This window comes from Gadus morhua, chromosome 3, assembly GCF_902167405.1.
Source record: "Gadus morhua chromosome 3, gadMor3.0, whole genome shotgun sequence".
NCBI classification, from domain to species: Eukaryota; Metazoa; Chordata; class Actinopteri; order Gadiformes; family Gadidae; genus Gadus; species Gadus morhua.
This window is the reverse complement of record NC_044050.1, coordinates 22869078-22896688: the sequence shown is the minus strand read 5'-3', so window position 1 is coordinate 22896688 and position 27611 is coordinate 22869078. Positions and strand designations below refer to the sequence as shown.

Below are 27611 nucleotides of genomic sequence, written 5' to 3'. Positions count from 1 at the left end.
TCTATGAGCTGTGTATGCCATTTAACTTTCCCCGGAGCTGGGCGAAAAGTAACATGTCCAGGGGAACAAGAACAAACGCAATAAAAATAAATCGGACATTTTTAGACAGCGAAACCCCTGTAACGGAAAGTCGCACTGTATTTCTCCCCAATAACGTTAATTTGGAGCAACCCGTTCAGGCCTTCCGTCGTGAGATGAGAACGCTTGGAACGGGGTGATGAGTACTTCCGCTCCTGAACAACAGGCGGCGTGCTCACGGACGGACCTATGAAGAGCGTGCTGCTCTTCCAAACACTCCGCTACCGCAAAACAAGACGCCAGGACATTAGTTCCCACTACTGTCTCCTGAAAACAAAGACTGCTTATGCTGTCCTAAAGGGGTTTTATCCAATAGATTCAACGAGGCATGGTTTAAGACTGAACTTGACATATTTTGCGAATGGCCTGAGATAAATACAACGTTTAAAGTTATTTTTTCTTTTACGTCTAGTGTGTTTTTTCACACAACAATGTCGTCTCCCGTGGATTTCCACTCACAGATTGCATCCATCATAGAGGTCTTGGCTAACGCGGCCGTTTCCAAGATCTGCAAGGTTGTGGACGACGGATATGCTGTCGTTCATCTCGAGGTAACTCAGAACCAGAAGGACAACGAGTTCCTCCGCAGGAAGGTCCGACTCCTGGAGCTGCAGGTCGCTAAGTACCGGGCGGAGAGAATGATTGGACCCGAGGGGACTGTCCGCTTCCCTGGCGCTCGCATACTGGGCAGACCGCACCGCGAAGCCCTGGCAGGTACAGCGCTAAATACGTACCGCCAAATACACACACCTTCACACCCCTTAATACACATACCTCCAAATATAGACACTCCTATAAACCCCTAAATACACGCACCTCCATATTGACTTTTTGCAGAATTCCAGATACATTTTAAACGACACAATCTAATTTATGATGATGATTTCTTTATTGGTCAAGACCTTCAGTGGGAGGTAGGACTATGTTATTATAAAGACATTCAGTGGGAGGTAGGACTATGTTATTATGAAGACCTTCAGTGGGAGGTAGGACTATGTTATTATGAAGACCTTCAGTGTAGGACTATGTTATTATGAAGACCTTCAGTGGGAGGTAGGACTATGTTGTAATAAGACCCCCCAGACGGTTGACTAGGTAGGAGTGTCCGTGTCTGTGCGGGAAGATTTTGTGTTAAAGTGCAGTGGTGTCCGGCAGGTCCGTTCCCCCAGGGCCGGCTTCGGGGGCTGGGCCGCTGCCAGAAGACCCCCCCCTTACCCCGGGACCAGGACCCCCACCAGCAGGTCGTGACCTCCACCAAGATGGAGGTACTTTGGACATCCACCCTGTGTGGTAGTGTGTTGGACTGTTGTGAATACGTCCCATAACATGTACATGAGTACACTGCTCTCCTGTTTCAGGCTGCGGAGGCGGAGCCTTTGAGGATCGTGAAGGTGGAGGGGGCGGAGCCTAGCGAGTCAGACCACACCTCCAACAGACCAGACGCCGGCTCGGGGCCGACGCCCCTTGCTGGACCCGAGGAGCCGCGCAGCCAATCGGAGGTCAGTGGATCAGATGCCCTCTCCTTGCTTTTCACCAGCGGCTGCTCACAGGAGCCACTAACAGGAAGTGATGTCAGAGCGGGTAGTCAGCTGTTTCCTGTCGAGCAGAAAGAGGGACGCCAGAGGCAGACGTGGTCCGACACCACAGCGGCGTTCACTCAAACTCTTTCTTCATGTGACGACCGTACCGTCGCCGCGGTGATGGTGGTCGACGACGACGAAGCGGAGGACTATCTCTGGTCGGGCGGGCTTCAAAAAGAGCATGAGAGGGGGAGAGAGGAGCAGGGATGGAGAGAGGAGAGGAGGAGAGAGGAAGAGCAGGGATGGAGAGGGGAGTCCTTCACCGCAGGTCTTGGGTTCATTGCGCCAGGACTGTCGCTATCAGAAAGCCTCCCAGCTAGCTCCGCCCACAAACTCCACTACAGACCCCCGTTGACCCCTGACCCCGGGCGTCTCGCCCCCCACGGCTGCGGCATCTGCCGCAAGCGCTTCGGCCAGGAGGCGGAGCTACAGAAGCATGCGGCGTGCCACCGGCGCCGGCGGGCCCACGAGTGCTCGCTGTGCGGGAAGAGCTTTGTTAGCAGAAGCAAGCTGGACGTGCACGGCTACGTGCACACGGGGGAGCGGCCCTTCAGCTGCACCGTCTGCCCCCGGCGCTTCTCCCATCCCAGCAACCTTAGGAGACACCAGAAGCTCATGCACAACCACTGACCCCAACTGGGGTCAGTGATACAGGCATTACATCTCCACCCCCCCACTGACCTCTGGAGGTGAGTGCACACTAGTGGTCCTCGGTCCTACCTGTGGGCGTCAGAGACTCAGACAACATAAGGCTTCATGGATCCTTACAGCGCTCGCGCCGCAGCAACAGGTTTGATTGTTGAATGAAGTCTGCTTGTTTGTATGTCTTTGCACACGTTTTGAATAAATCCTATAAGATTCTGGTTGTTGGTCTTTTGTGTAAAAAATAGCGCCTTTCTGAAGAGACAACTACGATTAAAGTAAGGAATGAACCACTCAGGGTCTTTCCATTATTAGAAAGGAATGTACGATGGCGGTGGTGATATTGATTGGGAGGCCCCAATGAATGTCACAGTACAATCACGCCCTGCTTACTGCCCATGTCAATCATTTAAGTACCAATTTATCTAGTATGAGGTCACACTGAAGATGAGCCTACGGCCCACTGGTGAAAGACCGTGGAGTTCCATTATTATGTATGTTACCAACTGGATGTGAGTGGGCCACAGTTTGTAAAAGTTTATCGCCAAAGGTCTTGCCAAGGAGAAGCCAACCAATCTTCTAGTTGGCCACTTTTAGTCAAAACACAAGACAGAGGCAAAAGTTAGCAGCAATTTATTGAAGTTTCATCAAAAACCGTTCATAATTTACAATTACCAATCAACCAAACAAACAAAGAGATGAAAGTGTATTCTAGTGTTATGATTCCAAATGGCTGCCGACCCTTACACCAATGCCGTCACACCTTAAACAAATCAAACACAAAAGGATGAAATGTTAAACCATTTGGGTTGGTAAAGAGATGATGGATTTCAAACGGCACAATCTTTCAACTTCAAGGTTGCTGTCTAGAATGCTGTCTACATGTCTATAGAGGCTGTGTTTATAGAGGCTATATATGCGTTTATAGAGGCTCTATATATGTGTCTGTTTATATAGGCTCTATATCCATACACATGTTTATAGAGTTCCATGTTTTGAAGAGCTTCTATTGCCTCGTTTCCACCGAGTGTGCGGTTTATAGAAGCTCAGTTTTTATAGAGGCTTGATGTATTAGTGTTTATTGAGGCTCTATATCTGTGTGTTTATAGAGGCTCTATATTGGTCTATAGAGGCGCTATATGGGTTTAAAGAGGCTCTATGTTGTTATTGCGGGTCTGTGTTCATAGAGGCTCTATATTGGTTTATAGAGGCCCAAATGGGATTATATAGGCTCTATATTGGTTCATAAATACTCCGTTTATAATGAATCTGTTTAAGAACTCTTACCATGGGAGGACTTGCACTGTTTGAGGACCTCGCTGAACCCTTCACAAAGGCTGAGGTCGCCCTGGGTCGTCGCACAGTCCAGGAACTGCCTCACCTCATAGTGGCAGGGTCCGGAAGCAGCGGGGGCCGGCCTGGGGGCCTCCTGCAAATTAGTTTGAGTTAGTCGCTGAATGTAATCCCACACCACTAGGGGGACCAGCCAGAGGACCTGTGCTCACCTGGTAGGCGGGCCTGGCCGGCTCCGGGCTGCTGCTGCTGCCTCCACTGAAGGCTCCGGTGAGGGCGCTTCCCATCACGCTACCCATGGCCGAGCCCACTGCTACCCCAGCAGCGGTGGTGGCCATCTGGGCCATGAGGCCTGGCCCCTGGGGCTGGGCTGGGGCCATGGCAGCAGGGGCGGGCTGGACAGGCATGGGCGCGTGGGATGGCGCGTGGGACGGGGCGGGGCTGTGACTGAAGAAGGACTATGGTTATTAGCCGCTAGCTAGCAGTGCAAGGGTTAGCCACTGGCTAACAGTGTGGTGGTTAGCCACTAGCTAATCTGCGATCCAGCAGTCTTTCCATGTTCTGGCAAAGAGGGGCAGACGGCAAAGCCTGTTTAGGAACTGCAAGGGGCGGAGTTAAGCATTGTTTCCTCTTTTGGTGCGGAGATTTCTACCAAAGAACACTTTGAGTGGATTAGGCTTTCAGGTACTGATTTTAAAGGTGTATTTGTACATTGACCAGTCTTAACGGGGTTGATTGGAAACCTTTACAGAAACTTATTTTTATTTAATTTTTTTTACAGTTTACTACTTCAGCTACTGATCCAGTTTGTGTTCACAAGTAATGCACCTACAGATCCTTGCCTCAAGCATTATGATTGGTAGAAAATATATGAAGCGAAAGAAAGGTTAATGTCCTGATCACCCAGATCTGTGGTACTAGCCTGTAGCTTACAATGTGTTGGTAAGCCGCTAGAAGCGGGTTGGTTAGCCACGACATACTTGCAACAAAGTTGATACTGGTGTCTGGCTTCTTGAAATAAATATAAATATTTGCAGATACCAGATACTGGGGTAATAATACATGTGGTATTGTTTTCCAATAATAGGCAGCGGGATATGGACTATTTCAACTGAGTTCATGTATATCAGGGCCTGGAGTTTCAGAAGAGAGCAATGGGAAGACAGGTGTGTAACCAGTGGTCAGTGTAAACCAGCACTTTATAAATGTTCTACTGCAGCTATTTACTATCTATTTACTATCTACTATTTATCTAAACTAGAGTTCCTCAGAAAGTCGAGGGATAACAGTAGCTTCAAGCCATGGGGTATCTTATGGTACCGATTTAAAATGACAGTAAACTAATGTTACTAACTAGACTGATGAATGCGTTCACTTTCTTGGCTCCCATTATGTGTTTGACATGAGATTGGTTATAATGCTGTTAATTAATAATTTGATTAAACCTTATCTGAATACGTATGTGGTAAATAATGCATAATTCATTCAGTTACTTATTTGCACATAAAGTGACATTAACATGCTAGATGCATGTCATGTATGTCTACATAACAGGGTCTGGTTGAAGTTTGGTCTTAGCTGAAGAGGTCATTCATGTTTTAAAGAAAATGCTTACAAAACATTTAATTAAACTCCTGTTTTGCTTCTCAGTAACTTCTATATTTGTTTAGTAATACTTCAGTGTTTCTTTCCAAGATACTGCAGTTAAACTTAATTAACTAGCACTACGCAGCACTTTTCCAATGTCCACCGCACACTAAATAAATATACCTATAGAAAATCCGGATAGAACTGGTTTGTTGACATAAATACTTTATTACTGTCAATTACTGACCTTGAGAAGCTATGTTGAATCCTGACGCAGCTCAGTCGAATAACAGTGAAGCGTGTCTACACAAACAACTGCTTACCTCTCAATATAAGTCACTTGTCGGTACTATTGATCAATTACACCAGAGTAGATACATACCTATAAACAAGTATTATTATCAGGGCATGTGAAGGTAGTATTATCAGTGATGAAGTTTACCTTGCCGGAGCGGAGGATCGACTGCGGCTTCCTCTAGACATCTTACCTACGCAGTAAAACGGATTTAAAAGCAAGAGCCACGGTTAAAGTGATCTGGTCAAGGTTTCTAGAATATATTAGGTGACGTGAACACGTGTCCAGGTCTTAAACGACCTTGTACAGCTGCCTCGCTGGAGAGATATCGCGAGAAGACAACAAGCAACAGATGGCTGAGGTCAAGGGACTTTTGAAGAGGCCCTGAGCATTACGTTACCTCACACATTACATTACATTGCATCACGTCAGAGTATATGATATTACATCACTTCACATTACATTGGATGGGAACTTAATTCATCCCTGAAGACATTTAGTGCCAGACAATACATTATTAATATCAAAAGACAGGTAGGCCTGATAGCAATAAATTCCCATCATAATAAAAAATAGAAATAAACATTATAGCTTTGAAAATATAATATATATATCGATAATTAAGTTATAAGGTTAGAGATGGTTAGTTTAGCATAAGGTTAGAGACGGTAAGTTTAAGTATTAGGTTAGAGATGGTTAGTTCTGTAAGGGAAATCCCTCGCAAAAAAACTTTAATTTGGAGCAACCCGTTCAGGCCTTCCGTCGTGAGATGAGAACATGGAACTATTATGGATGAGAACCATGGACCAGAGAATGCCTGGAACGATGAGATGAGGACTTCCGCTCCTGAACAACAGGCGGCGGTGCTGCTCTCCTCAACACTCTACCACAAAACAAGAAGCCAGGAGGACATTAGTTCCCACTACAGTCTCCTGAAAACAAAGACAGCTTAGTCTGTCTTAAAGGGGTTTTAACCAATACAAAAACGACACATGGTTTAGTTTACTGAACTTGACATATTTGGCGAATGGCCTGGGATAAATACAACGTTTAAAGTAGTTTTTTTCTTTTACGTCTAGTGTGTTTTTGGGCACAATAATGTCGTCTCCCGTGGATTTCCACTCGCAGATAGCCTCCATCATAGAGGTCTTGGCTAACGCGGCCGTGGCCGAGATCTGCAAGGTTGTGGACGACGGATATGCTGTCGTTCATCTCGAGGTGTCTCAGAACCAGAAGGAAAACGACTTTCTCCGCAGGAAGGTCCGACTCCTGGAGATGCAGGTCGCTAAGTACCGGGCGGAGAGAATGAAGGCACCCGAGGGGACAGCCCGCTTCCCTGGCTCCCGCATTCTGGGCAGACCGCACCGTGAAGCCCTGGCAGGTACACCGCTAAATACACACACCTACACACCCCTAAATACACACACCTACACACCAAAAAATACACACTCCTTCACTCCCCTCAATACACTCCCCTCAATACGCACACCTGAATATATGCATACACCTATTCCCCCCTAAATACCACACCTCCCTATATATAGACCTTCAGTGAGCGGTAGGACTTTATTATTATAATGACCATCAGTGGGAAGTAGGACTAGGTAGGAATATATTATTATAAGACCCCCCAGACGGTGGACTAGGTAGGACTATCTTGCAGCAGATTTTGTGTTAAAGTGCAGTGGTGTCCGGCAGGTTCGTTCCCCCAGGGCCGGCTTCGGGGGCTGGGCCGCTGCCAGAAGACCCCCCCCTTACCCCGGGACCAGGACCCCCACCAGCAGGTCGTGACCTCCACCAAGATGGAGGTACTTTGGCCATCCACCCTGTGTGGTAGTGTGATGGACTGTTGTGAATACATCCCATAACATGTACATGAGGACACTGCTCTTCTCTGTCTCAGGTTGTGGAGGCGGAGCCTTTGAGGATCGTGAAGGTGGAGGGGGCGGAGCCCAGCGAGTCAGACCACACCTCCAACAGACCAGACGCCGGCTCGGGCCCGACGCCCTTTGCTGGACCCGAGGAGCCTCGCAGCCAATCGGAGGTCAGTGGATCAGATGACCTCTCCTTGCTTTTCACCAGCGGCTGCTCACAGGAGCCACTAACAGGAAGTGATCTCAGAGCCGAGAGCCCGCTGTTTTCTGGCGAGCAGAATGAGGAACGCCAGAGGCAGACGTGGTCCGAGGTCACAGCGGCGTTCAGCCAAACTCTATCGTCAAGTGACCACCGTACGGCCGCCGTGGTGATGAAGGTCGACGACGAGGGGGAGGGGTTTCGCTGGTTGGGCGGGGCGAAGAGACCGGAGGAGAGGGGAAGGGAGGAGGAGCAAGGAGGGAGAGAGGAGTCCTTCACCGCGGCTCTCGGTTTCATCGCCGCACCGGGACCGTCGCTATCACGAAACCTCCCTGCTAGCTCCGCCCCAAAGCTCCACCAGAGACCCAGCCCGGTGACCCTGACCCCCGCCGTCTCGCCCCCCACGGCTGCGACGTTTGCAGCAAGCGCTTCAACCAGGAGGCGGAGCTACAGAAGCACGCGGCGCGCCACCGGCGCCGGCGGGCGCACGTGTGCTCGCTGTGCGGGAAGAGCTTTGTGTGCCGCAGCCAGCTGGACGTGCACGGCTACGTGCACACGGGGGAGCGGCCCTTCGGCTGCACCGTCTGCCCCCGGCGCTTCTCCCATCCCAGCAACCTAAGGAGGCACCATAAGCTCACGCACAACTGCTGACCCCGCCCGGGGTCCCGGGAAGGGTCTGGCTCTAGGGTTTCCCCCCCTGATCCTCCTCTTCCAGGGGATGTCTTTGTCTTCTTCTGACTTGCGGAGGGGCGTGGAGCGAAGAGGTTAGTGGTCCTCGGGTCCTCTCTGTGGGCGTCAGAGACTCAGAGAAGATGAGGCCTCATGGATCCTCAGCAGGGCCGCTGCTGGCCGTTTCGGTTGCCCTGCGGGGGGGGGGTGGGGGGGGGGGGGGGGGGGGGGGAGCCCCTTATTATATATTAGGTAAAGTCTAATACACATCTAATATGCCGAAATCGAGTGATAGGTTATTCAATTAAGAACAAACAACGGTGGGCCACTTCATAACTAATTTACATTTTCTTTTAATTCAATAATGTATTTTTCTTTTTTTTTTTACAAACCTTAATTTTTGGTGCCCCCTCAGGTACTTGGTGCCGTACACACTCTGCGTACTCTGCGTATAGCGAGCGGCGGGCCTGGTCCTCAGAGCCCTCACGCCGCTGCAACAGCTAGCGTGTTTGTATATCTTTGTACCTACCTACACTTAAATAAATCCTATTGTACAGATTGTGGTTGTTTGTCTTTTGTATAAAAGCATATAGCGCCTTCCTGAGGTGATTACTACATTTAAAGTAAGAATGAACCACTCTGGGCCTTCCCATTATTTGAAAGGAATGCATGACAGGGGCGGTGAGCGGACCGCCGTCGAAGTCACGATAACGGGACGGCTGTTACTGAAAACTTGTATTGATCCATCAGAATCAAGCATTCAACAATGCTGTGGTATAATAATTATTGTAGGTTAAACGTGTATAAGTAATCTTTGTAATTCACCTGTAGTTGGAAGCATTACCTGCAATTTGTTTGAATCAATACAATTTCTCTAAGCCACTTAATTAATCTGCTTCTTTTGATAGTTAGGCTTGTCTGGCAGGGTTACTCCTTTTATGTTGTTTCTTAGGAATTACATCATGACTTCTGATGACATGTTTCATTGATGACATTAAGCATTAATGATTTAATTTCCCCAATAATAACATTACAGATTTATGACATCACCCAATAAGAGATCATTACCCATAAATAACATTAAAACACATTAATGAGATCATTACCCATTAATGACACCATCACCCAACGTTGTTACTCATGAATGACACCATTGTTAATAAGGGAGGGACCGCTCCTCTGTGTGAATTCTTGGACCAATCGGAACCTCTCTCTCTGTCTACAGGGGCGGGCCCTGAGTCTAGGGACCCCCTGCAGTCGGACTGATCCTGGTGCTGCCTTTACACCCTCCTGGTGAGTTCCCCTCAGACCCCACTCAGAGCTCACCTTACTCCCTTAAGTCAACACACACACACACACACACACACACACACACACACACACAGCTACATGTTGTTGTTTTACACTAAGAGATACACTGTGCGTGTGCGTGTGCTTGCGTGTGTGTGTGTGTGTGTGGTGTGTGTGTGTGTGTGTGTGTGTTGTGTGTGTGTGTGTGTGTGTGTGTGTGTGTGTGTGTGTGTGTGTGTGTGTGTGTTTGTTTGTGCTACCAGAGAACGCCAGTCCTGGAGCGCTCTGGAAAGGCCAACATGGCGGACAGGAAGACGACCAGCAGCCATCTTGTTCCTCTCAGATGTTCCGGGAAGCTCCGCCCCCCCGATGGCCGCAGCCCCGGAGGCTCCAAACAGGAAGTCATCCTGATCGGTGCGCTTCAGGACCTGACGGAAGCCGGTGGCGGCGATGACGTTGCGTTGCCGTGGGTACGCGGCGGTAACCGCCCCCCCGGGGACCTGCTGCTCGCGGCCGACGGCTCGTACGGCGGGCCCTTCCACCACGGCCCCCCCCGTTGGCCGGACGCCATTGCGCCTCCCGCAGGCGCCTACCCTCCGTCGGCCCATCACGGCACAAACCCTCCGCCGTCGGCCCGACGCCACGCGGAGGCGGGGCCAAACGGCGACCTGCGGCCCCCGCGGCGGGCTCCGGGGGGACCAGTGGGACCAGGGGGGCCCGGGGGGCCCGAGAGGCCGCACCGGTGCCCCCAGTGCGGGAAGAGCTTCGGACAGCTGTCGGGGCTGAAGAGGCACCTGATGGTGCACACGGGGGAGAGGCCGTTCCGCTGCGCCCACTGTGGGAAACACTTCTCCACCTCCAACAACCTGAAGGTGCACCAGAGCGTCCACACCGGGGAGAAACGCTTCCAGTGCTCCCAGTGTGGCAAGAAGTTCTCCTTTCTCAGCAACCTCATCCGACACCAGGCCATCCACAACACCACCCAGAGCTCCTAGACACCACCCACAGCTCCACCTAGGCACCACTCAAGGCTCAACCTAGAAACCCCCTGAAAACCATCTAGAGACCCCCCCCCCCCCCGAGCTCCACCACAACACCACCATCTAGACAACCGGCTCGAAGTCCAGAAACACACAGCTGAATGATTAAGACTTGTGTGTTATGCCGCGTTTCCACTGCAGGGTGCGGTACGGTTCGGTTCGCCTCAGTCCGGTGGGGAGGGGGCGGTATAGCCCGGCTTAGTTCCGAGGTTGCGTTTCCACCGCCGACAGTACCCTTTATGGTAGGCCGGATGTCGATCGCCACGGCAGCTACGTAAACATCGTAAACAACGTCTTCCTCCCCAATAATGCAGAGGAACGTCTCCTCCTTGTTCGCCCAAGCAAGCGTTTAACGCAACATGTTCATTGTAAAGAATAATACCTCGAAGCTACGGTTTGTTTATTTTTATCCCCACATCGCCCGGAAGTGACGATTCTGTCGACCAATCAACGGAGGGGGTATGTAGCTTGAATTTCCGGCACCCTTTCAGGCGTCTCAGTACCCCAACGGAGTACTGAAGACGAGGGCAAAACGAGTACGGCTCAGTCCGGGTCAAGGACACTTTGGCGGTGGAAACGCAATCCGTACCGCACCTTTGCAAACCGAACCGTACCGCACCCTGCAGTGGAAACGCGGCATTATTGGCCTCACCCAACAGGGTCCAGCCCTGACCCTTAAGAATGCCATGGAGGACTGGTGCACTTGAGTGAAACGTTGCTGCTAGGGGTGCAAACGGATCACAAAGCTCACGGATCGGATCGGGTCACGGTTTTTGAGTCACGGGTCGGATCATTTTTCGGATCAACAACAATAAAGATAACAACACAAATGTGACTTTAAATAAAAAGTCACATTTAAAATAAAAATAACTGTGTAAAAACAAAATAAAGTGAAAAATTAGGTAATAATCCTGCTTCCTTTAAGCATGGTCAATATTTAAAAAAATTGCAATTTGAGGCATTATTCCTTCTTCCTTTTTAACATGGTTAGGATAGTAAATAATCCCTAACCCTGGATTTACAATTCAGGATGTCTGCATTGCCTGGGGAGTTTAGAGTCTACACTCTCCCAAGGCAATGCAGACATCCTTATCTTCTTTTTTTTAGTTTGGGGTTTTATTTGCATTTTGTAAATCCATTGATTTCAGTTGGGAGACTCAGCTCATTGCAAGGGGGGTTGGTTGTAGTCTTTTCGCTCGGTTCTAGCCCTACTGTTGATACGCGAAAAGACTACAACCAAACCTAAAGACGTCCGGTTCCGGTTCCGGTTTTACGTTTCAATGGGATTTACGGAACTCCAAATAAAACACAACAGAAACTGTTATTTCGCTACGATACTTGATGATGTTTGTTAATACCGGAATTGTCCTCTAAACATGCGCTGATCACGTCAACGCACAACTTTTTTTTTAATCAGCCGATCCGCGGATACTTGCGTCCCGAACCGTGATGGGTTGATCCGTACGGATCACGGGAAAACCCGTGAACCGTTTGCACCACTAGTTGCTGCTGTGAACTTGGCACACTGTAATGTAATGTTCTTACTAATCACAGATGACTGAAGATGCCAGTGCCTCAATCGGTTGTTCAGTCAAACAATAAACCAAATTTTAAAAACCTGTTTCTTCAATGCGTTGCTATAAACACTAAACTGGGATATTTCCCAGTGGGATACACAAGCTATGGTTTTAGCAATTTGCGTCTGCTTTACATGCTCTCTGATGCCGCACTTCCGCAAGATTGTTAAATGTCATTCTTAAAAACATACTTAAGCGATAACTGGACGTATGCAAAAAAAAAATTACCACTTGTTTAATATAATTTTCTGTTTCTGAAATGAGAAACAACAGCTGAACCAGTCTACAAATCCCTCGGAGACTTTAAGGGATAAAAAGTAACTGCAGTGCCTAAAAAACATTAAATCACAGGTGTGTCCACCTAGATGTGTGACGGATAGATGAGCAACGTTTGCTACAGTCCACTGGGTAGGCCTGGTAGACTGATCCATCCAGCACACATCTAGAGTGTTTAATTGTGGTCGATAGTGTTTAAATGTGGTCGATAGGGTTTAAATGTGGGTCAATAGGGTTTACATGTTTAAATGTGGTCGATAGTGTTTATATATGGTCGATAGGGTTTACATGTGGTCGATAGGGTTTAAATGTGGTCCATAGTGTTTAAATGTGGTCCATAGTGTTTAAATGTGGGGCGATAGTGTTTAAATGTGGTCGATAGGGTTTACGTGTGGTCCATAGTGTTTAATGTGGGTGATAGTCAAGACTTTAGTGATATTAGGACTTTATTCAGTGTTTGAATATGGTCGAGAGGGGTTTTACATGTTTAAATGTGGTTGATAGGGTTTACATGTTTAAATGTGGTCGATAGTGTTTAAATGTGGTCGATAGTGTTTAAATGTGGTCGATAGGGTTTTACATGTTAAATGTGGTCGATAGTGTTTAATTGTGGTCGATAGTGTTAATTGTGGTCGATAGGGTTTAAATGTGGTCGATAGGGTTTTACATGTTTAAAATGTGGTCGATAGTGTTTATATATGGTCGATAGGGTTTACATGTGGTCGATAGGGTTTAAATGTGGTCCATAGTGTTTAAATGTGGTCCATAGTGTTTAAATGTGGGCGATAGGGTTTACGTGTGGTCCATATAGTGTTTAAATGTGGGTGATAGTGTTTAAATGTGGGCGATAGTGTTTACATGTGGTCGATAGGGTTTACATGTGGTCCATAGTGTTTAAATGTGGTCGATAGTGTTTACATGTGGTCGATATTGTTTAAATGTGATCAATAGTGTTAAATGTTCTTTTCCCTCACTCTCCACCTCATCCCTAACTCTCCACCTCAAGCTGGTGTGTAGTGAGCGTTCTGGCACCGATTGGTGCCAGAACGATTGGTGCCAGATTGGTGCCGTGCATCACCCAAGTGGGTGCTACATATTGGTGGTGGTTAGTGAGGTCCCCCTTCACTTTAGGCGTCTTTGAGTGTTATTAATTATTATTATTATTCATGTTTAACCTCTGTTTTCCTTTTATTCCTAGTCTGTTTTACATAGTTTTTGAATGATGACTATATGCTCTGTAAGGTGACCTTGGGTGTCTTGAAAGGCGCCTCTAAATTAAAATGTATTAATTATTAGTATATTAGATGGACACGCCCACCTGTGATGTCATAAGGGGCAGATTTCCAAACGGCTTGTAGCTGCTAATCCACACCACACCTGGTGCATTGCCATGGGACCTTTAAAGTGGAAATGAAGCACTGAGAACTGTGTCAATTTTTTGTTGTTTTTCATTTTTGGAAACACATGGATTTCATCAGTACTGAAATTCAAGTAGTTTCACCGTAAAATGACATGTTATAACGACTTTCGGCTCTAGGGCGCAAGCCATGTTTTAAAAACGCAGGGCGCTACGTCATCAGAATGGTTGGCTCTTTAAAAATAAACATGTCGGATATTGGAAGAAGAACAGGGGGGTCCTTTTGTTATTGCCCCTGGCTGTTCAAAACGAATTTTATCGGTTAAAGGAGAGCGGTAGAATAGTTCATTTCCATGTAATTCCCGTCAAGAAGAGCCTGAGTGCTCCGAAGATGGTTAGCTGCATTGAAAACGCCTCAGCCCCAAATGGGACCAAGGGCAGAGAGTATGTAGCGACCACTTTATAAGAGCTGATTACAATCGAAGAGGGAGCTTTATTCTGAAGATGGGAGATTTGTTCGCCGTCCACCAAGCGTCTGAGAGCCAGATGCTGTGCCAACTATTTTAATTTTAGGTGGATTATAAGGTGGCGTGGAGACACGGACATACCCGTCAGATTCGGACCCGTGCGCTGCTCTATCTGCGCAGCGAAGAGGCGCAGAAGAACGTGCTTGCCAGGCAGAGGAACAGAGAGGTACACTTAGCTTCTACTTACTAAGAGAAACAGATAAAATATAAGTACAAGTACAACTCACTGTTGTAAAGATTGTCTTGGTTTGCAACTAGCTCGCTCCATGCTCTTGACATAATTTCTAATCCATCGCCAAAATAATCATTGTTATCGGAAATAATCCATTTGCAAACACCGTCGGTTGCACTATTTTCGCATATTCACGGTGCACACCCAAATGGCACGACAATTTACTTGTATCATGAAATTAACGAACTGTAAGGCAGCGTGGAGCCCAGCTGCTGCACCCGGTTACTTTACTTTTCTTATCTTATTATATTATAATAATTATTATATATATATAAAAAATATAATAATGTAATAATATATAATGTGCAATATATATACATATCTTACACTGCATTACTACAGGTTCATTTCATGGCAGCAGACACTCTCCATGTCAGTGGACATAGGGACACAAACCCCACACAAGCACCACCGATTGTTTCCTGTGCGCTCAGATACATCTCTCTCTCCTTCATCTATTTCTCCCCCATAGTCAGGCTCTGTTGGGGGCACTAAAACTTCCGACTTCTCTTACTGGCTCAAAAGCATAGGCAATTGGATGCCTGCCCTCATTGGTGGGTCTATCCCATTCGTCCATATCCATTTTGTTGAGGCAGTAAGCTACCTGTGAGGCTATGAGCCGCTTATGTAAACAACATAGAATGTTAATACCAACCATTCTCGTGACGTCATCGTATTCTGAAAACAGAGATGGCGGCGCACAGGCTGAAAACATTGTAATTAATGCAACGTGTTTGTGCTTCATTCTGAATAACGGGACATATTTCCGACTTTATTTGTATTATGGTATATTTAAATATTTAACTAGTGCTATAGACATGTTTTATTTGATTGCTTCCTTTCCACTTTAACGGAGCCGTGCACTGAGCCCTCTCGGATGCCGGCGGAAACAACATTTGTTTCACTACGACTCCTTTCAGCTGCCCACCCCTCCTTTCCTGCAAAAATATATGCTAATAAAACGCTTGAGGTGGCATTTTGAAAAGAGAAACTTACATTTTATACTTTATGGTATAAAGATAATTATATGCCTTTGATTGATATCCTGATTTTTTTTGCGGAGACACATTCCTGTCCCAAATTTGTATTGGACTGTGAACGGCGATATCTACTTCTGGGACTGCATGAATCGATGGACCCGTCCACAGCCCGCTAAAACAGCTGCAATACCAGGCTTGGCCGCTGAGCACTGGTGGATTGCGGAGGTATGCGCTGCAAGGTTTCAAGCGTTTCAAGCCGTTATTAACCCCAAGAAGAAGTAACAGTCTGCGAGATAGTGGGCGTCACAGGCCAGGTTGCAGCCGAGCCCTGTGTATTGGAAAGTAAACAAGGCGATGGAGAACTGCGGGGATTTTCACACTCAGTTGCTTTCTATTATGGAGGTCTTGGCTAATACGGCTGTTCTGGAGATCTGTAAGCTGGTGGACGATGGTTTTACCCAACTGAGGCTGGAGGTGTCCCGGACCCAGAGAGAGAACCTGGAACTGAAGAGCAAACTGCGTCTGATGGAAGTTGGAGCCCCCGTCCCGCCGTTGGGGAGCTGCTCAGAAAGAGGTGGTGTTGCTGTTCCCTCACCTCCGCAAAGGAGTTGAAGTGTTAAAGGTTCATGACATGTTTCTGCTGAACGATGGATGAGTTAGTAGGATTGATGACATGTTTCGGTTGTATGATGAATGAGTTGCTGATGTTACTGTTGTTGAATGATGGATGAGTAAGTAGTGCGTTCACAATTCACACCAATAACGAAGGTGCAGCGAAAATCCATTCAAAGTCAATGTGAAGACGCTAATAGAAGCGAATTGATGAATGGCCAGGCTTGAGAACCTAATTTACGCGGATTTCGAGTCGTTCTACTCGCCCGAACAATTCGCGCGAGTGGAAATATTTGAACCTTTCCGCGAATTTCGCTGATTGACTGGCAACGTGGAGGAGATAGTGATGGTGTCCCTATAGGGACTCCCCGAGCTATTATATGTTATAATATAATATGTATTATCACGGCAAAAAGCTGTGTGTACAAAGCGTTCAGAGTTTTTTTTTTTGGGAAGGGCTCGAGCTAAAACTGATCATAAGTATTTTTAACTGTTAAATGTATATATGTCATGGGAATCTGTGTCATCTCTAGGTCACAGTGCTGAGCCTCTCCTTGGAGTTCGGGATGGAGAAACGGACATGCTGGAGGAGGTAGGCTACAGTTTATCTATGTCTGCTGCTCTACAAAGCTGTAATTTTAGGTACAGTTTATCTATGTCTGCTTCTCTACAGAGCTGTGTTATAGGGTACAGTATCTTCTGCTCTATAGAGCTGTTTTATTAGATACAGTATATATATATACCTGCTGCTCTAGCTGTTATATTAGCCACAGTATGTGATGGAAAATTATTTGAACTGTATTGACAACGTAACTCAGAATAAACTTTTATATGGTATATAAGGGTTCTCTTCAGAGAGGCCACACAACCCGACAAGCATGCAAAAGTTGAAGCGCTGTAGTGAGCACACTGCAGTGTTAAAGCAGGGAAACGTCCTAGAGGGAAAAGCTGCAGGTAGGGATGCCACTGCTCCCCTCAGCCATCTTAGGATGTAGTTTGAGGAATCGTGCTATAGCTCACTCTCACTCTCACTCTCTCAGAAGCCTTTGGTGGTGATCAAGCTGGAAGAGGAGCTGACAGGGTGCATCATGGGAGAATGCCATCGGGAGCTCCCTGCTAGCAGCAGTACGTACCAGACCTGGTCCCAGTCTAGACCAGTACCTCTACCACGAGCTGGACCCAGACTAGACTAGACCAGTACCTCTTACCAGTCCAGTACCAGACTAGCCTAGAGCAGTACCTCTCATCTGTCTCTCTCTCTCTAGTGGTAGACGAGCAGCCCTCCCTCGCCCCTAAGGAGGAGTGGTGTGCTCCCCTGGTCTTCATGTCTGGAGGGAACCAGCAGGAGGTGCAGACCTGGTCTGGCAGCGGTCTGGTCGGTGGTCCGTCGCCCAGAGGGGGAGCAGGCTTCCTGCTGGGTGGGGTCTCGAGGCCGGCTCCTGGTCGTGACGCTGCTAGGGGAGACAGCCTAGCAAAGGGAAGCAGGTCCATCAAAATGGGCGCACCCCGACGCCTCTCTCCCCCGCCTCCTCACCCCCCGGCCAACGGGAGGAGCAAAGGACGCCATTGGCTCCTCGCCGCTCTCCCTCCAGAACAAGAACCCCCCCCCTCCTCCTCCTCCTCCTCCTCCTCGTCCGTGAAGCGGACCCACCGGAACGGTCGAGACCCCGCTCACCCGTGGGTCTTCAGCTGTCCAATGTGCAGGAAGGACTTCTCCACCTCCAAAGGGCTGACGGTGCACCAGCGGCTGAGCCACGGCCCCGGCAGAAGCCAGCGCGCCGTGCGGCCGTTCAGCTGCAGCGTGTGCGGGAAACACTTCCTGCGGTCGAGCAGCCTCAAGCCGCACATGAGCATCCACGTGGGGGAGCCCTACGCCTGCACGCAGTGCGGCCGCCGCTACTCCTGCCGGGGGAACCTGGGCCGACACCAGGCCCTCTGCAACGCCGCGTCGTCCACGTAGCGGGTAGGCCCGGGTGCCGTGGCCAATGTCCTGAATCGATTCGATTTTGATTCATAAGGTTCTGAATCGATTAATTAGTAGCGGGACGTCTGTCCGTAGAGGTGGAGCGCGAGGTTTTTGTACATAAAGTGACGTAGCGGGAGATCTGTCCGTAGAGGTGGTGCCGAGGTCTGTACATAAAGTGACGTAGCGGGACGTCGACAAACTAGCAAACTACAAATGTCCGTCCTTCATATCAGAAATCTTGTTCCCTATTTTGATGCATCCTCATTAAGTACGCACACATGTTGATATTTTCCCTTGTTATCAGCGTTGATACATTAAATATCATGTACATGATGGATCATGTACATCAGGGATGGGCAACTGGCGGCCCGCTGGCCGCATGCGGCCCGCATCCTCACTCAGTGCGGCCCGCATCCTCACTCAGTCAGGCCTGCACATAAAAAAAAGAATAAATAAAGAATAATAATAATTGATCGAGTTACAGAAAACTCGGTCAAGAAAGATGAGAAGAATTCATAGAATTCGAAAGCAAACCCATGCGTCTAGTTTGCTTAGAAGCGATATCAGTCATTAAAGATATCCACTTAAGTCGCCACTACAACTACTACAACTGCTTGTTGGGTTTGAGTTCATTGAGTTGCTGCATTTAATGTTGGGCCACTGTTTTTCAGTTTTTTGACTTCATTGAATGAGGATGTATGTGAGCCCTTTGCACTGATAAAAATACTGACCATTCATGTGGCTGTTTGAGCATGGAAAACATGAAATGAATGTATGTTGGTTCAATTAACATACCGTACATAGGTTATGATTCTGGATGATTTTTTAGGTAGTGGCCATCCCCAAAATGCACCAGAATACAGGAAATCATATCTACCAAATTCAAAATTGTGTAGCTTCTCTCAGCTCACGTTTAGTTGAAGTGTGTAGTCATGTGGCCCTCCGATGGTTATGATGAAAAATGTGGCCCTTTTTATTATGAAAGTTGCCCATCCCTGATGTACATGATATACAAACTTATATTAACCATAAAACTCTTAAATAAATGTTGCCTCAGCAATACCAAAAATGCACCCTGGTTTTTAATGATATTCTATGATATCTTAGTTATGAAAAGAGCACACAAATCTGAAAAGCTTTTTTTATTATTATTTTTATTACTGGATCAAAGCACTCAAAATCTCGTTTATAAACTTAATACACAATGGAAATGTTAATTGGCGATCGATGAGCATTTATTCAGGGCCGCACAGAGTCTGAGCCAATGTGAGTGGCAGGTTAGCATCTTGGCATGCTAGCAAAGAAACCTAATTAGAACTCATTTTAAAGCTCATCTCAAGACCTTTCTGTTCCAAGAACACTTCGTCTCCTCTGTCACCACTGCATAGTGTGTGTGTGTGTGTGTGTGTGTGTGTGTGTGTGTGTGTGTATATGTATGTATATATATATATATATATATATATATATATATATATATATATACACACAGGACTGTCTCAGAATATTAGAATATTGTGATAAAGTTCTTTATTTGCTGTAATGCAATTAAAAAAACAAATGTCATACATTCTGGATTCATTACACATCAACTGAAATATTGCAAGCCTTTTATTATTTTAATATTGCTGATTATGGCATACAGCTTAAGAAAACTCAAAAATCCTATCTCAAAAAATTAGAATATTTCCTCAAACCAAGTAAAAAAAAAGATTTATAACAGCAAAACAAAATCAAACATTTGAAAATGTCAATTAATGCACTCAGTACTTGGTTGGGAATCCTTTTGTACGGATTACTGCATCAATGCGGCGTGGCATGGAGGCAATCAGCCTGTGGCATTGCTGAGGTGTTATGGATGCCCAGGATGCTTCAATAGCGGCCTTTAGCTCATTTGCATTATTGGGTCTGGTGTCTCTCTGCTTCTTCTTCACAATACCCCACAAATTCTCTATGGGGTTCAGGTCAGGGGAGTTGGCAGGCCAATCGAGGACAGTAATGCCATGGTCAGTACACCAGTTACTGGTGGTTTTGGCACTGTGGGCAGGTGCCAGATCATGCTGGAAATGAAATCATCATCTCCATAGAGCTTTTCAACAGATGGAAGCATGTAGTGCTCTAAGATCTCTTGGTACACAGCTGCATTGACTCTGGACTTGATGAAACACAGCGGACCAACACCAGCAGCTGACATGGCTCCCCAAACCATTGCTGACGGTGGGAACTTCACACTGGATTTCAAGCAACTTGGATTTTGCTCCTCTCCAGCCTTCCTCCAGACTCTAGCGCCTTGACTTCCAAATGAAATACAAAACTTGCTTTCGTCTGAAAACAGGACTCTGGACCACTCTGCAACTGTCCAGTGCTTCTTTTCCATAGCCCAAGTCAGACGCTTCTTCCGTTGTCTTGAGTTCAGGAGTGGCTTGACCATGGGAATACGGCTATTGTAGCCCATTTCCCGGACACGTCTGTGAACAGTGGCTTTTGATACCTGGACTCCAGCTTCAGTCCACTGTCTTTGAACCTTCTTCACAATGCTTAAGGCTGCGGTCCTCTCTCTTGGTTGTGCAGCGTTTCCTGCCACTTTCCTCCTTCCAACAGACTTTTTGTGAATGTGCTTTGAAACTGCACTCTGTGAACAGCCTGCTCTTTTGGAAATTATTTTTGTGTCTTACCCTCCTGATGGAGGGTGTCAATGATGGTCCTCTGGACAGCAGTCAGGTCAGCAGTCTTCCCCATACTTGTGATTTAGTTTACTGAACCAAGCTGAGTGTTTTTAAAGGCTCAGGGAAACCCTTGCAGGTGTTTCGATTAATTAGACGATTCAAGTGATTAGTTAAATAGCCTGCTATTATACTTTTTCATGATATTCTAATATTTTGAGATAGGATATTTGAGTTTTCTTAAGCTGTATGCCATAATCAGCAATATAAAAACGACAAAAGGCTTGCAATATTTCAGTTGATGTGTAATGAATCCAGAATGTATGACATTTTCATGTTTTTAGTTGCATTACAGAAAATAAAGGACTTTATCTCAATATTCTAATTTTCAGAGAAGTCCTGTACATATATATATTTTTTTTTATCTGTGTTGTGTTGCTGTCTTGTTCTCTGTGTGCTCATGAGACTGTAAAGCGACCTTGAGTGTGAGAAATGTGCTTTATAAAATAAACGTATAATTATAAACGTATTAATATTATTATTTAAGTCCATAATAAACATGCAAGTACAACAGGAAAAAGATCCAAAGCCTTGAACCCAAATAGGGATACCCATCAGCAAGCTTTGGACATGTTAGCCAGATAGCTAGCAGTTGCCAGGTTTTGTACTGCAGATGAATCTCCGATTGGTGCTACAGACAGAGTTGCCCCAACCGTCTGAAAACAAAACAGAACAACTTCAGATAACATGGAAACAAATGACAGACTGGCCGACAGAACTATAGACAGTCATACTGGTGCTGCTGGGCGGGCCCAGACTGGCATACAGAACCACAGACAGACTTACTGTTCTTGCGTAGGTAGGCACAGGGGTTGCTGGAGGCTGAAGACATGCCGATCCAGTCGCTGTAGTACAACCCTTCACCATCGATCCATCTCCATTTAGTCTGTCAGGATCAGATGAGATCAAACGGTTCTTTATAGATCCAGGAAGGACATCACAGTACAGCAGCAAGAACAGATGGGAAATGCTAATGGTATTATTAAGGGTTATCAAGGTGTGCAATGCATTAAGCATCATGTACTATTGGTTTTATTAAGGGTTATCAAGATGTGCATTAAGGTTCATGTACTAATTATATTATTAAGGGTTATCAAGGGAGTGCATTCAGCAAATCAAATCATGTTGTGGGGGGGGGGGGGGGGGGGGGGGGGGGGGGGGGTAGGGGTGGGTGTTGTACCTGCAGGTAGTAGGCTCCTATCCACGCGTCGTTGTTCCCCAACTGGACCAGTAGCTGCATGAAGTTGTTCTCTGTGGGGTTGTGGATGGAGGCCAGGTCTGCGCCCATCTTCTTGCAGTGATCCTGAGATAACACGCTAGTTAGCAATAGTTAACTAGTTACGATAGTTTCACAACAATAGCTATCAACAGTTACCGATAGTTTGTCGACTACGCGTTAGTTCCATTAGTTCCAAAATAGTTACAATAGTTAACGATTAGTTATCAGCTACTGACAGTTCACGCTCGATAGTAACTGCTATTCGTGACGTTTTTTCCGATGGTTACACGTTAGCTACGAATTAGTAACACGTTAGTAGCCGAAAGCGAGTGTGTACCGCTGCGTCGTTCCAGCCCAGGGGGTTGTCAACGTAGAGGAAGCAGCGTGAGCCGTGATTAAACCAACCAACAGGACAGAGGACCGAGCTCGCTAGAGAGAGAGAGAGAGAGAGAGAGAGAGAGACAATAACTTATGAGCTAAAGAGAGAGAGACAATATGTTATGAAGTAGAGAGAGAGACAGTACGTTATGAGCTAGAGAGAGAGAGAGAGAGAGAAAGAGACAATAAGTTATGAGCTAGAAAGGGAGAGAGACAAGGTACATGGTAGAGGGAGAGACACGCACGCAGACAGACGGGTACCTTCTTGGTTTCCAGACTGTAGATCTGCCTGCTCCTTTGTGTGTTCTACTAGAGGCTCTGGAGAAAAGCAGACATTAACAATATGTTATATACACACACACACACACACACACACATATATATATGCAGCATTATATGTGTCAGGATGACCACTGACCTGCAGTTGTAATGCAGAGCATTGCAAACAGGAACCACAATGTAGCCATGGTGATGAATGAAACCCACTGTCTGAGAGAGAGAGAGATAGAGACGGAGGGTAAAAAAGATTGTTAGAACACAAAACCAGGAGAAAGAACCAAATGTCACACATCTGACAACGGCTGGAATGAATGGAAGACAAACCGTAGTGTGATCTTTCCTCAGGTGGATACAGGTGTGATCTGTCCCCAGGTGTACACAGGTGTGTTGCAGAGTGCCAGGCTCCTTATATACACACGCCACACCACTCTCCTGTCTTGCCCACGCCTGGTTCCCAGGTATGCTCAGTAGACTTATCGTTGACCTTTCACCCCGGAAGCAAACGCCTCGTCCAGTAAACCAGAACAGCACTCCTCAGTAGGCAGTAAAACCATCTGCTGTTCTACCTTACATGACTACACTGGTTTACAGTAATGGTTACACTGGTCTACAGTAATGACTTAACTGGTTTAGTTATGACTTCACTGGTTTACAGTAATGGTTACACTGGTCTACATTAATGACCACTGGTTTAGTTATGACTTCACTGGTTTAGTTATGACTACACTGGTTTTTTAGTAATGACCACACTGGTTTAGTTATGACAACAATGGTTTACAGTAATGGTTACACTGGTCTACAGTAATTACCAAACTTGTTTAGTTATGACTTCACTGGTTGAGTTATGACTCCACTGGTTTACAGTAATGGTTACACTGGTCTACAGTAATGACTACACTGGTTTAGTTATGACACCACTGGTTTCCTGTAATGGTAACACTGGTCTACAGTAATGACCACACTAGTTTAGTTATGACTTCATTAGTTTCCTGCAATGCCCCAGCTGGTTTTGTTATGACTACACTGGTTTCAATTAATGGTTACACTGCTCTATAGTAATAACTTCACTGGTTTAGATACGGCACCACTGGTTTCCAGTAGTGGTTACACTGGTTTCCTGTAATGGCTTCACTGGTTTAGTTATGACTACACTGGTTTACACTAATCAGTACACTGGTCCTCAGTAATATATATATATATATATATATATGTATATATATATATTATTAGGTTATTAGCAATTTTGGCAATATTTCACAGAAAGCAGACATTAAAATGGTGCCACATGGATACATGTTCATGAAAGATGCATTCAGTTAAATGTTGGGAAATGGAGAAAAAAATCATTGTGTGGAACAATCAATAAACCAAATCATTAAGAGTATTGATTTTATTAGTAACCTGTCAATATTATGTATATTATAAATTCATCCCAAAACATTTCACACCACAATATAGTCTTACTTTAAGTGCTGTAGGTCAGATATTGATATATATTATTTTCATACAATTTGTTAGAAATGCCACAGCCATCGATCAGCTGTTCGGCAACGAAATACTTTGATAATATTTGTTCCTCTTTGACTGCAATGGCCTCTGCAAGATAGAATCGGGATTTCAACTCATCCGGGGAATCCGTCTTCTCTGTCAATCACGCCCCGCACAACGTTGAGGTGTGTGAACGCAACACGGGCCGAATTAAAGGGAGGGAGGAGATGCTGTGGTTGTTCAGTTTCCAAACCTCATCTTCCTCTCTCTCTTTACAACTCTCAAATCTTACCTACAGCAACTTTAACTTCATATGTAAACCTCGCTTAATAAATCACACAATGCTGACACAATTCACCCAAGTGATTTTAATACACAGTTTTGACTTTAATAACACATAAAAAAAATATGCCCGCTTCCCACCTCACCCACAAGCAGAGCCTCGGAGATCAGGAGTTCACAGAACGTTCCCACTTTCACCTGGATGCTAGGACGGGGGAGAAACCCTCCTTGTCAAATGTTCAGAGACGAATGCGGCGTCCCGGCTACCGGCCCAGCGGGTCGGCGGTTTGGATCCCGTTGGGTGCGGCGTGCGTGCGCAGGTGCCTCTTCATGTGGTTGGACTGGGCGAAGCAGCGGCCGCAGACATCGCAACGGAAGGGCTTCTCTCCGGTGTGGGTGCGCTCGTGGTTCTTCAGCTGGTGGCTGTGGGAGAAGCGCTTGGCGCAGTGCCGGCAGGAGAAGGGCTTCTCCCCCGTGTGGACGCGCTCGTGCCTCCGCAGGGACGGGAACTTGGTGAAGGACTTCCCGCAGACGTCGCAGCGGAACAGTGGCTCTCCCCCTGGGCCCAGGGGCAGGGGGGCCCGGCTGGGGAAGGAGGAGGAGGAGGAGGAGGGGAGGAGGTGCTGACGGCTGTTCGATGCGCGGTTCGCTAACGATGGAGGAGCGTCCCATGAATGTTTTGAAGTTCCCCGAGGAGAACTTTGATCTTCCTCCGCCCTCCAGGTCAAACGTCCTAAACAGAGCGCTCCCATTGGCTCCTGCAGCGTCCATCTCCCCCTCCCCTCCTCCCTCCTCTCCACTGAGCCCCTCCCCAGTGAGCCACGACTCCCTGGCCTCCACCTCCTCTTTGACGGGAACGGGCTCCGCCCCCCAGCGCCCCCCACCTCGAGGCCAGACACCTCATCCCCCAGCTCCCCAGGGCGGCCCCGGCCCAGTCCCCACCGTCTCCCCCCGTCGCCGGGTTGACCGCGCTGTCGCCAAGGGACACTGGGGGGGCCGGGTAGCTCTCCCAGTAGCAGGCCTGGTCCCGGGAGGAGTGGGTCCGGTCTGGGGTCTGGTTGCCCGCGGCGACCGGGGGGGATCCACTTGGGGGTCCCGGGAGTGCCGAGGCCGGGGGCGCTGGCGTGTGCGTAGAGGGTCCGACGGCGTCTACGGAGACAAACACATGGAGCCATGTTGAGGGCTACGCTCGGACATGGACCTGAGAGAACCATGGACCTAACAGCCCTGGGAGAACCATGGATCTAACAGCCCTGGGAGAACCATGGAGCTAACAGCCCTGGGAGAACCATGGACCTAACAGCCCTGGGAGAACCATGGACATAACAGCCCTGGGAGAACCATGGACCTAACAGCCCTGGGGAAAACCATGGACCTAACAGCCCTGGGAGAACCATGGAGCTAACAGCCCTGGGAGAACCATGGACCCAACAGCCCTGGGAGAACCATGGACCTAACAGCCCTGGGAGAACCTTGGCTGTAAGAAGAGAAGTGGATAGAAACCTTTTTTGTTTTGCTGCATATCAAAGCATCAAAGTGTATTTGATAAGGAAAGTTGTGGTATGATAAACAGACAGACAAAACAGGTCAACAATAAAGATACAAGAACGTTATCAACATATAAGGAAGTTCTGTCCCCATTTACGGGAGACTGACATTCCTCATAGAATTCAGATAAAGATTCAACTGAACCCGTTTCCTGATTGTCATGACACATCATTCATAACAGTCTTGTGTTGTCTTTCATTTGTATTTATCTACAGTTTTTATGGATTTGTTATTCTCTTTCCTTTTTTTTCATCTAGATTTATCATCAGTAGGCCATTTATCTTCAGTTTTGCAAATCAACGCACAACAACAATAAGTCAAGAACTGTTGATCTGAGCAAAGATTACGGTTGGATTTGCTCGCCTGTCAGTTCTTCAGCTAACCGTTACCCGTCTATTAGGCATTATTGGCCATGTCAATGCGATTGAGTAGCCTGTATTTTAATCCCTCAACTGAATACCGACCGGTTCCGACACTACATCTGGTTCACATATAATAATAACAATAATAATAACAATCACATCAGCCACATTCACTGGTACCAGAGAGATCGGAAACCAGTTGGCACCGTAAACTGGTTTCACTTCCTAACTGGGGTCCCTGTCACTGTTCATATTATCAACGTCCTGATTGACAACAGTACGTTGCACGCAAATTCGTTCCCACCCCCACCCTGCGCTCTGCCTTCCACCTTAATAATGACTGGATCATCTTCCACGCCTTCCGTCACTGACAGCGGCTGTTTGCCTTTTGCTCTGAAATACTCCACGGGGTTGACACTTCTCGACCTGACGGACACGCGAGGAGACGCGCGTCGCAGCGCGCCAGGTCGGTCCACCACGTGGTTCCGTCGGGAACTCTGGAGTTTGGCCAACAGCAGTTTGCGTCGAAGGTTGTCGATCTCTCTCTGGCTCTGTGAGATTTCAAGATGCAGCATCGCATAGCCATCGTCTACAAGTTTGCAGATCTCAGCCACGGCCGTGTTGGCCAGCACTTCTACTATAGACGCCAACTGGACGTGGAACGAGTCGCTCGTCTTGCTGCCCATTGTAGGCAATCTGCGCGTAGTTTAATAAAATGTGAGGATTTTAAAAGCTTAAATGTTGTTTTTGTAATAAGGGATGTTATTCCGCCATTATTCCGCCTCCTTTTCTTCCTCTTCTGTTTCCTGTTGGGCTTTGTAAACACCCTTCTAGTCGGTTCTAGTGCCATCTAGTGTCATTATAACGGTGCCACCGTTATAATGTTTAACAGTCGTGCATATGAAAAACATTCGCTGATTAATTATAAAACCGCCCAGTCTTCGACTGACGTCCTCCCTTTGCTCACTTGGTAGATGGGAGGATGGTGTGGTGTATCTACGCCGGTTACGGCAGGGATCTTTAGGTCGCTGCAACAAATCCGCCTCGGAGGCGTTTTATTTTAATAATATTTTATTGCTTAATATCATAAACTCAGTCTTAATTAAAGCCGTTAGGGTTTGATATGTTATACAATATACATATCATCACCTGTGCCTTTTAAGTGTAAATGAATCACTAGATGAAATAAGCATTTTGCTAGATAGATTCCCGCTCAAAGAAGCCTAAAAGGTTGAACCTGGATTATACTAATAAATAATCC

The 27611-nt window shown here is 46.9% G+C and overlaps 5 protein-coding genes and 1 pseudogene across 5 annotated transcripts; 3 read left to right on the top strand and 3 right to left on the bottom strand.

The window, feature by feature from the left end:
* Positions 1-208: 208 nt before the first annotated feature.
* LOC115540495 (zinc finger protein 549) lies at positions 209-2521 on the top strand. The gene is made up of 3 exons (XM_030351843.1): positions 209-792; positions 1234-1343; positions 1437-2521. The coding sequence occupies exons 1-3, from the start codon at positions 510-512 to the stop codon at positions 2286-2288; spliced, it is 1245 nt and encodes a 414-aa protein (XP_030207703.1). The 5' UTR covers positions 209-509; the 3' UTR covers positions 2289-2521.
* A 396-nt stretch (positions 2522-2917) lies between these two features.
* chchd10 (coiled-coil-helix-coiled-coil-helix domain containing 10) lies at positions 2918-5814 on the bottom strand. The gene is made up of 4 exons (XM_030351849.1): positions 5623-5814; positions 3806-4040; positions 3588-3729; positions 2918-3063 (listed from the first exon to the last, which is right to left on the bottom strand). The coding sequence occupies exons 1-4, from the start codon at positions 5661-5663 to the stop codon at positions 3044-3046; spliced, it is 438 nt and encodes a 145-aa protein (XP_030207709.1). The 5' UTR covers positions 5664-5814; the 3' UTR covers positions 2918-3043.
* A 556-nt stretch (positions 5815-6370) lies between these two features.
* LOC115540502 (zinc finger protein 708-like) lies at positions 6371-10751 on the top strand (annotated as a pseudogene).
* Positions 10752-15635: 4884 nt separating this feature from the next.
* On the top strand, positions 15636-18556 carry LOC115540496 (zinc finger protein 775). Its single transcript, XM_030351844.1, has 4 exons — positions 15636-16070; positions 16642-16700; positions 17149-17233; positions 17374-18556. The coding sequence occupies exons 1-4, from the start codon at positions 15851-15853 to the stop codon at positions 18066-18068; spliced, it is 1059 nt and encodes a 352-aa protein (XP_030207704.1). The 5' UTR covers positions 15636-15850; the 3' UTR covers positions 18069-18556.
* A 1108-nt stretch (positions 18557-19664) lies between these two features.
* LOC115540498 (rheacalcin-1) lies at positions 19665-23138 on the bottom strand. The gene is made up of 7 exons (XM_030351846.1): positions 22995-23138; positions 22810-22880; positions 22653-22709; positions 22351-22442; positions 21975-22097; positions 21581-21680; positions 19665-21450 (listed from the first exon to the last, which is right to left on the bottom strand). Exons 2-7 carry the CDS (start codon positions 22856-22858, stop codon positions 21380-21382), a joined length of 492 nt encoding a protein of 163 aa, XP_030207706.1. The 5' UTR covers positions 22859-22880; positions 22995-23138; the 3' UTR covers positions 19665-21379.
* A 904-nt stretch (positions 23139-24042) lies between these two features.
* On the bottom strand, positions 24043-27171 carry LOC115540499 (zinc finger protein 22). Its single transcript, XM_030351847.1, has 2 exons — positions 26661-27171; positions 24043-25589 (listed from the first exon to the last, which is right to left on the bottom strand). The coding sequence occupies exon 2, from the start codon at positions 25190-25192 to the stop codon at positions 24704-24706; it is 489 nt and encodes a 162-aa protein (XP_030207707.1). The 5' UTR covers positions 25193-25589; positions 26661-27171; the 3' UTR covers positions 24043-24703.
* Between the last annotated feature and the right edge of the window lie 440 nt (positions 27172-27611).

Excerpts from the sequence above, each read along its gene's own strand:
- LOC115540495 (XM_030351843.1), top strand. The coding sequence starts at position 510 with ATGTCGTCTCCCGTGGATTTCCACTCACAGATTGCATCCATCATAGAG. Across the intron at positions 793-1,233 it reads GCACCGCGAAGCCCTGGCAG|GTCCGTTCCCCCAGGGCCGG; the intron begins GTACAGCGCTAA and ends GGTGTCCGGCAG. Across the intron at positions 1,344-1,436 it reads TGACCTCCACCAAGATGGAG|GCTGCGGAGGCGGAGCCTTT; the intron begins GTACTTTGGACA and ends CTCCTGTTTCAG.
- chchd10 (XM_030351849.1), bottom strand. The coding sequence starts at position 5,663 with ATGTCTAGAGGAAGCCGCAGTCGATCCTCCGCTCCGGCAAG. Across the intron at positions 3,730-3,805 it reads CGGCCAGGCCCGCCTACCAG|GAGGCCCCCAGGCCGGCCCC; the intron begins GTGAGCACAGGT and ends ACTAATTTGCAG. Across the intron at positions 3,064-3,587 it reads ACAGTGCAAGTCCTCCCATG|GTGTGACGGCATTGGTGTAA; the intron begins GTAAGAGTTCTT and ends GATTTGTTTAAG.
- LOC115540496 (XM_030351844.1), top strand. The coding sequence starts at position 15,851 with ATGGAGAACTGCGGGGATTTTCACACTCAGTTGCTTTCTATTATGGAG. Across the intron at positions 16,071-16,641 it reads GGGGAGCTGCTCAGAAAGAG|GTCACAGTGCTGAGCCTCTC; the intron begins GTGGTGTTGCTG and ends TGTCATCTCTAG. Across the intron at positions 16,701-17,148 it reads AAACGGACATGCTGGAGGAG|AAGCCTTTGGTGGTGATCAA; the intron begins GTAGGCTACAGT and ends TCACTCTCTCAG.
- LOC115540498 (XM_030351846.1), bottom strand. The coding sequence starts at position 22,858 with ATGGCTACATTGTGGTTCCTGTTTGCAATGCTCTGCATTACAACTGCA. Across the intron at positions 22,098-22,350 it reads TGGGCTGGAACGACGCAGCG|GATCACTGCAAGAAGATGGG; the intron begins GTACACACTCGC and ends GTGTTATCTCAG. Across the intron at positions 21,681-21,974 it reads TAGGAGCCTACTACCTGCAG|ACTAAATGGAGATGGATCGA; the intron begins GTACAACACCCA and ends TGATCCTGACAG.
- LOC115540499 (XM_030351847.1), bottom strand. The coding sequence starts at position 25,192 with ATGGGAGCGCTCTGTTTAGGACGTTTGACCTGGAGGGCGGAGGAAGAT.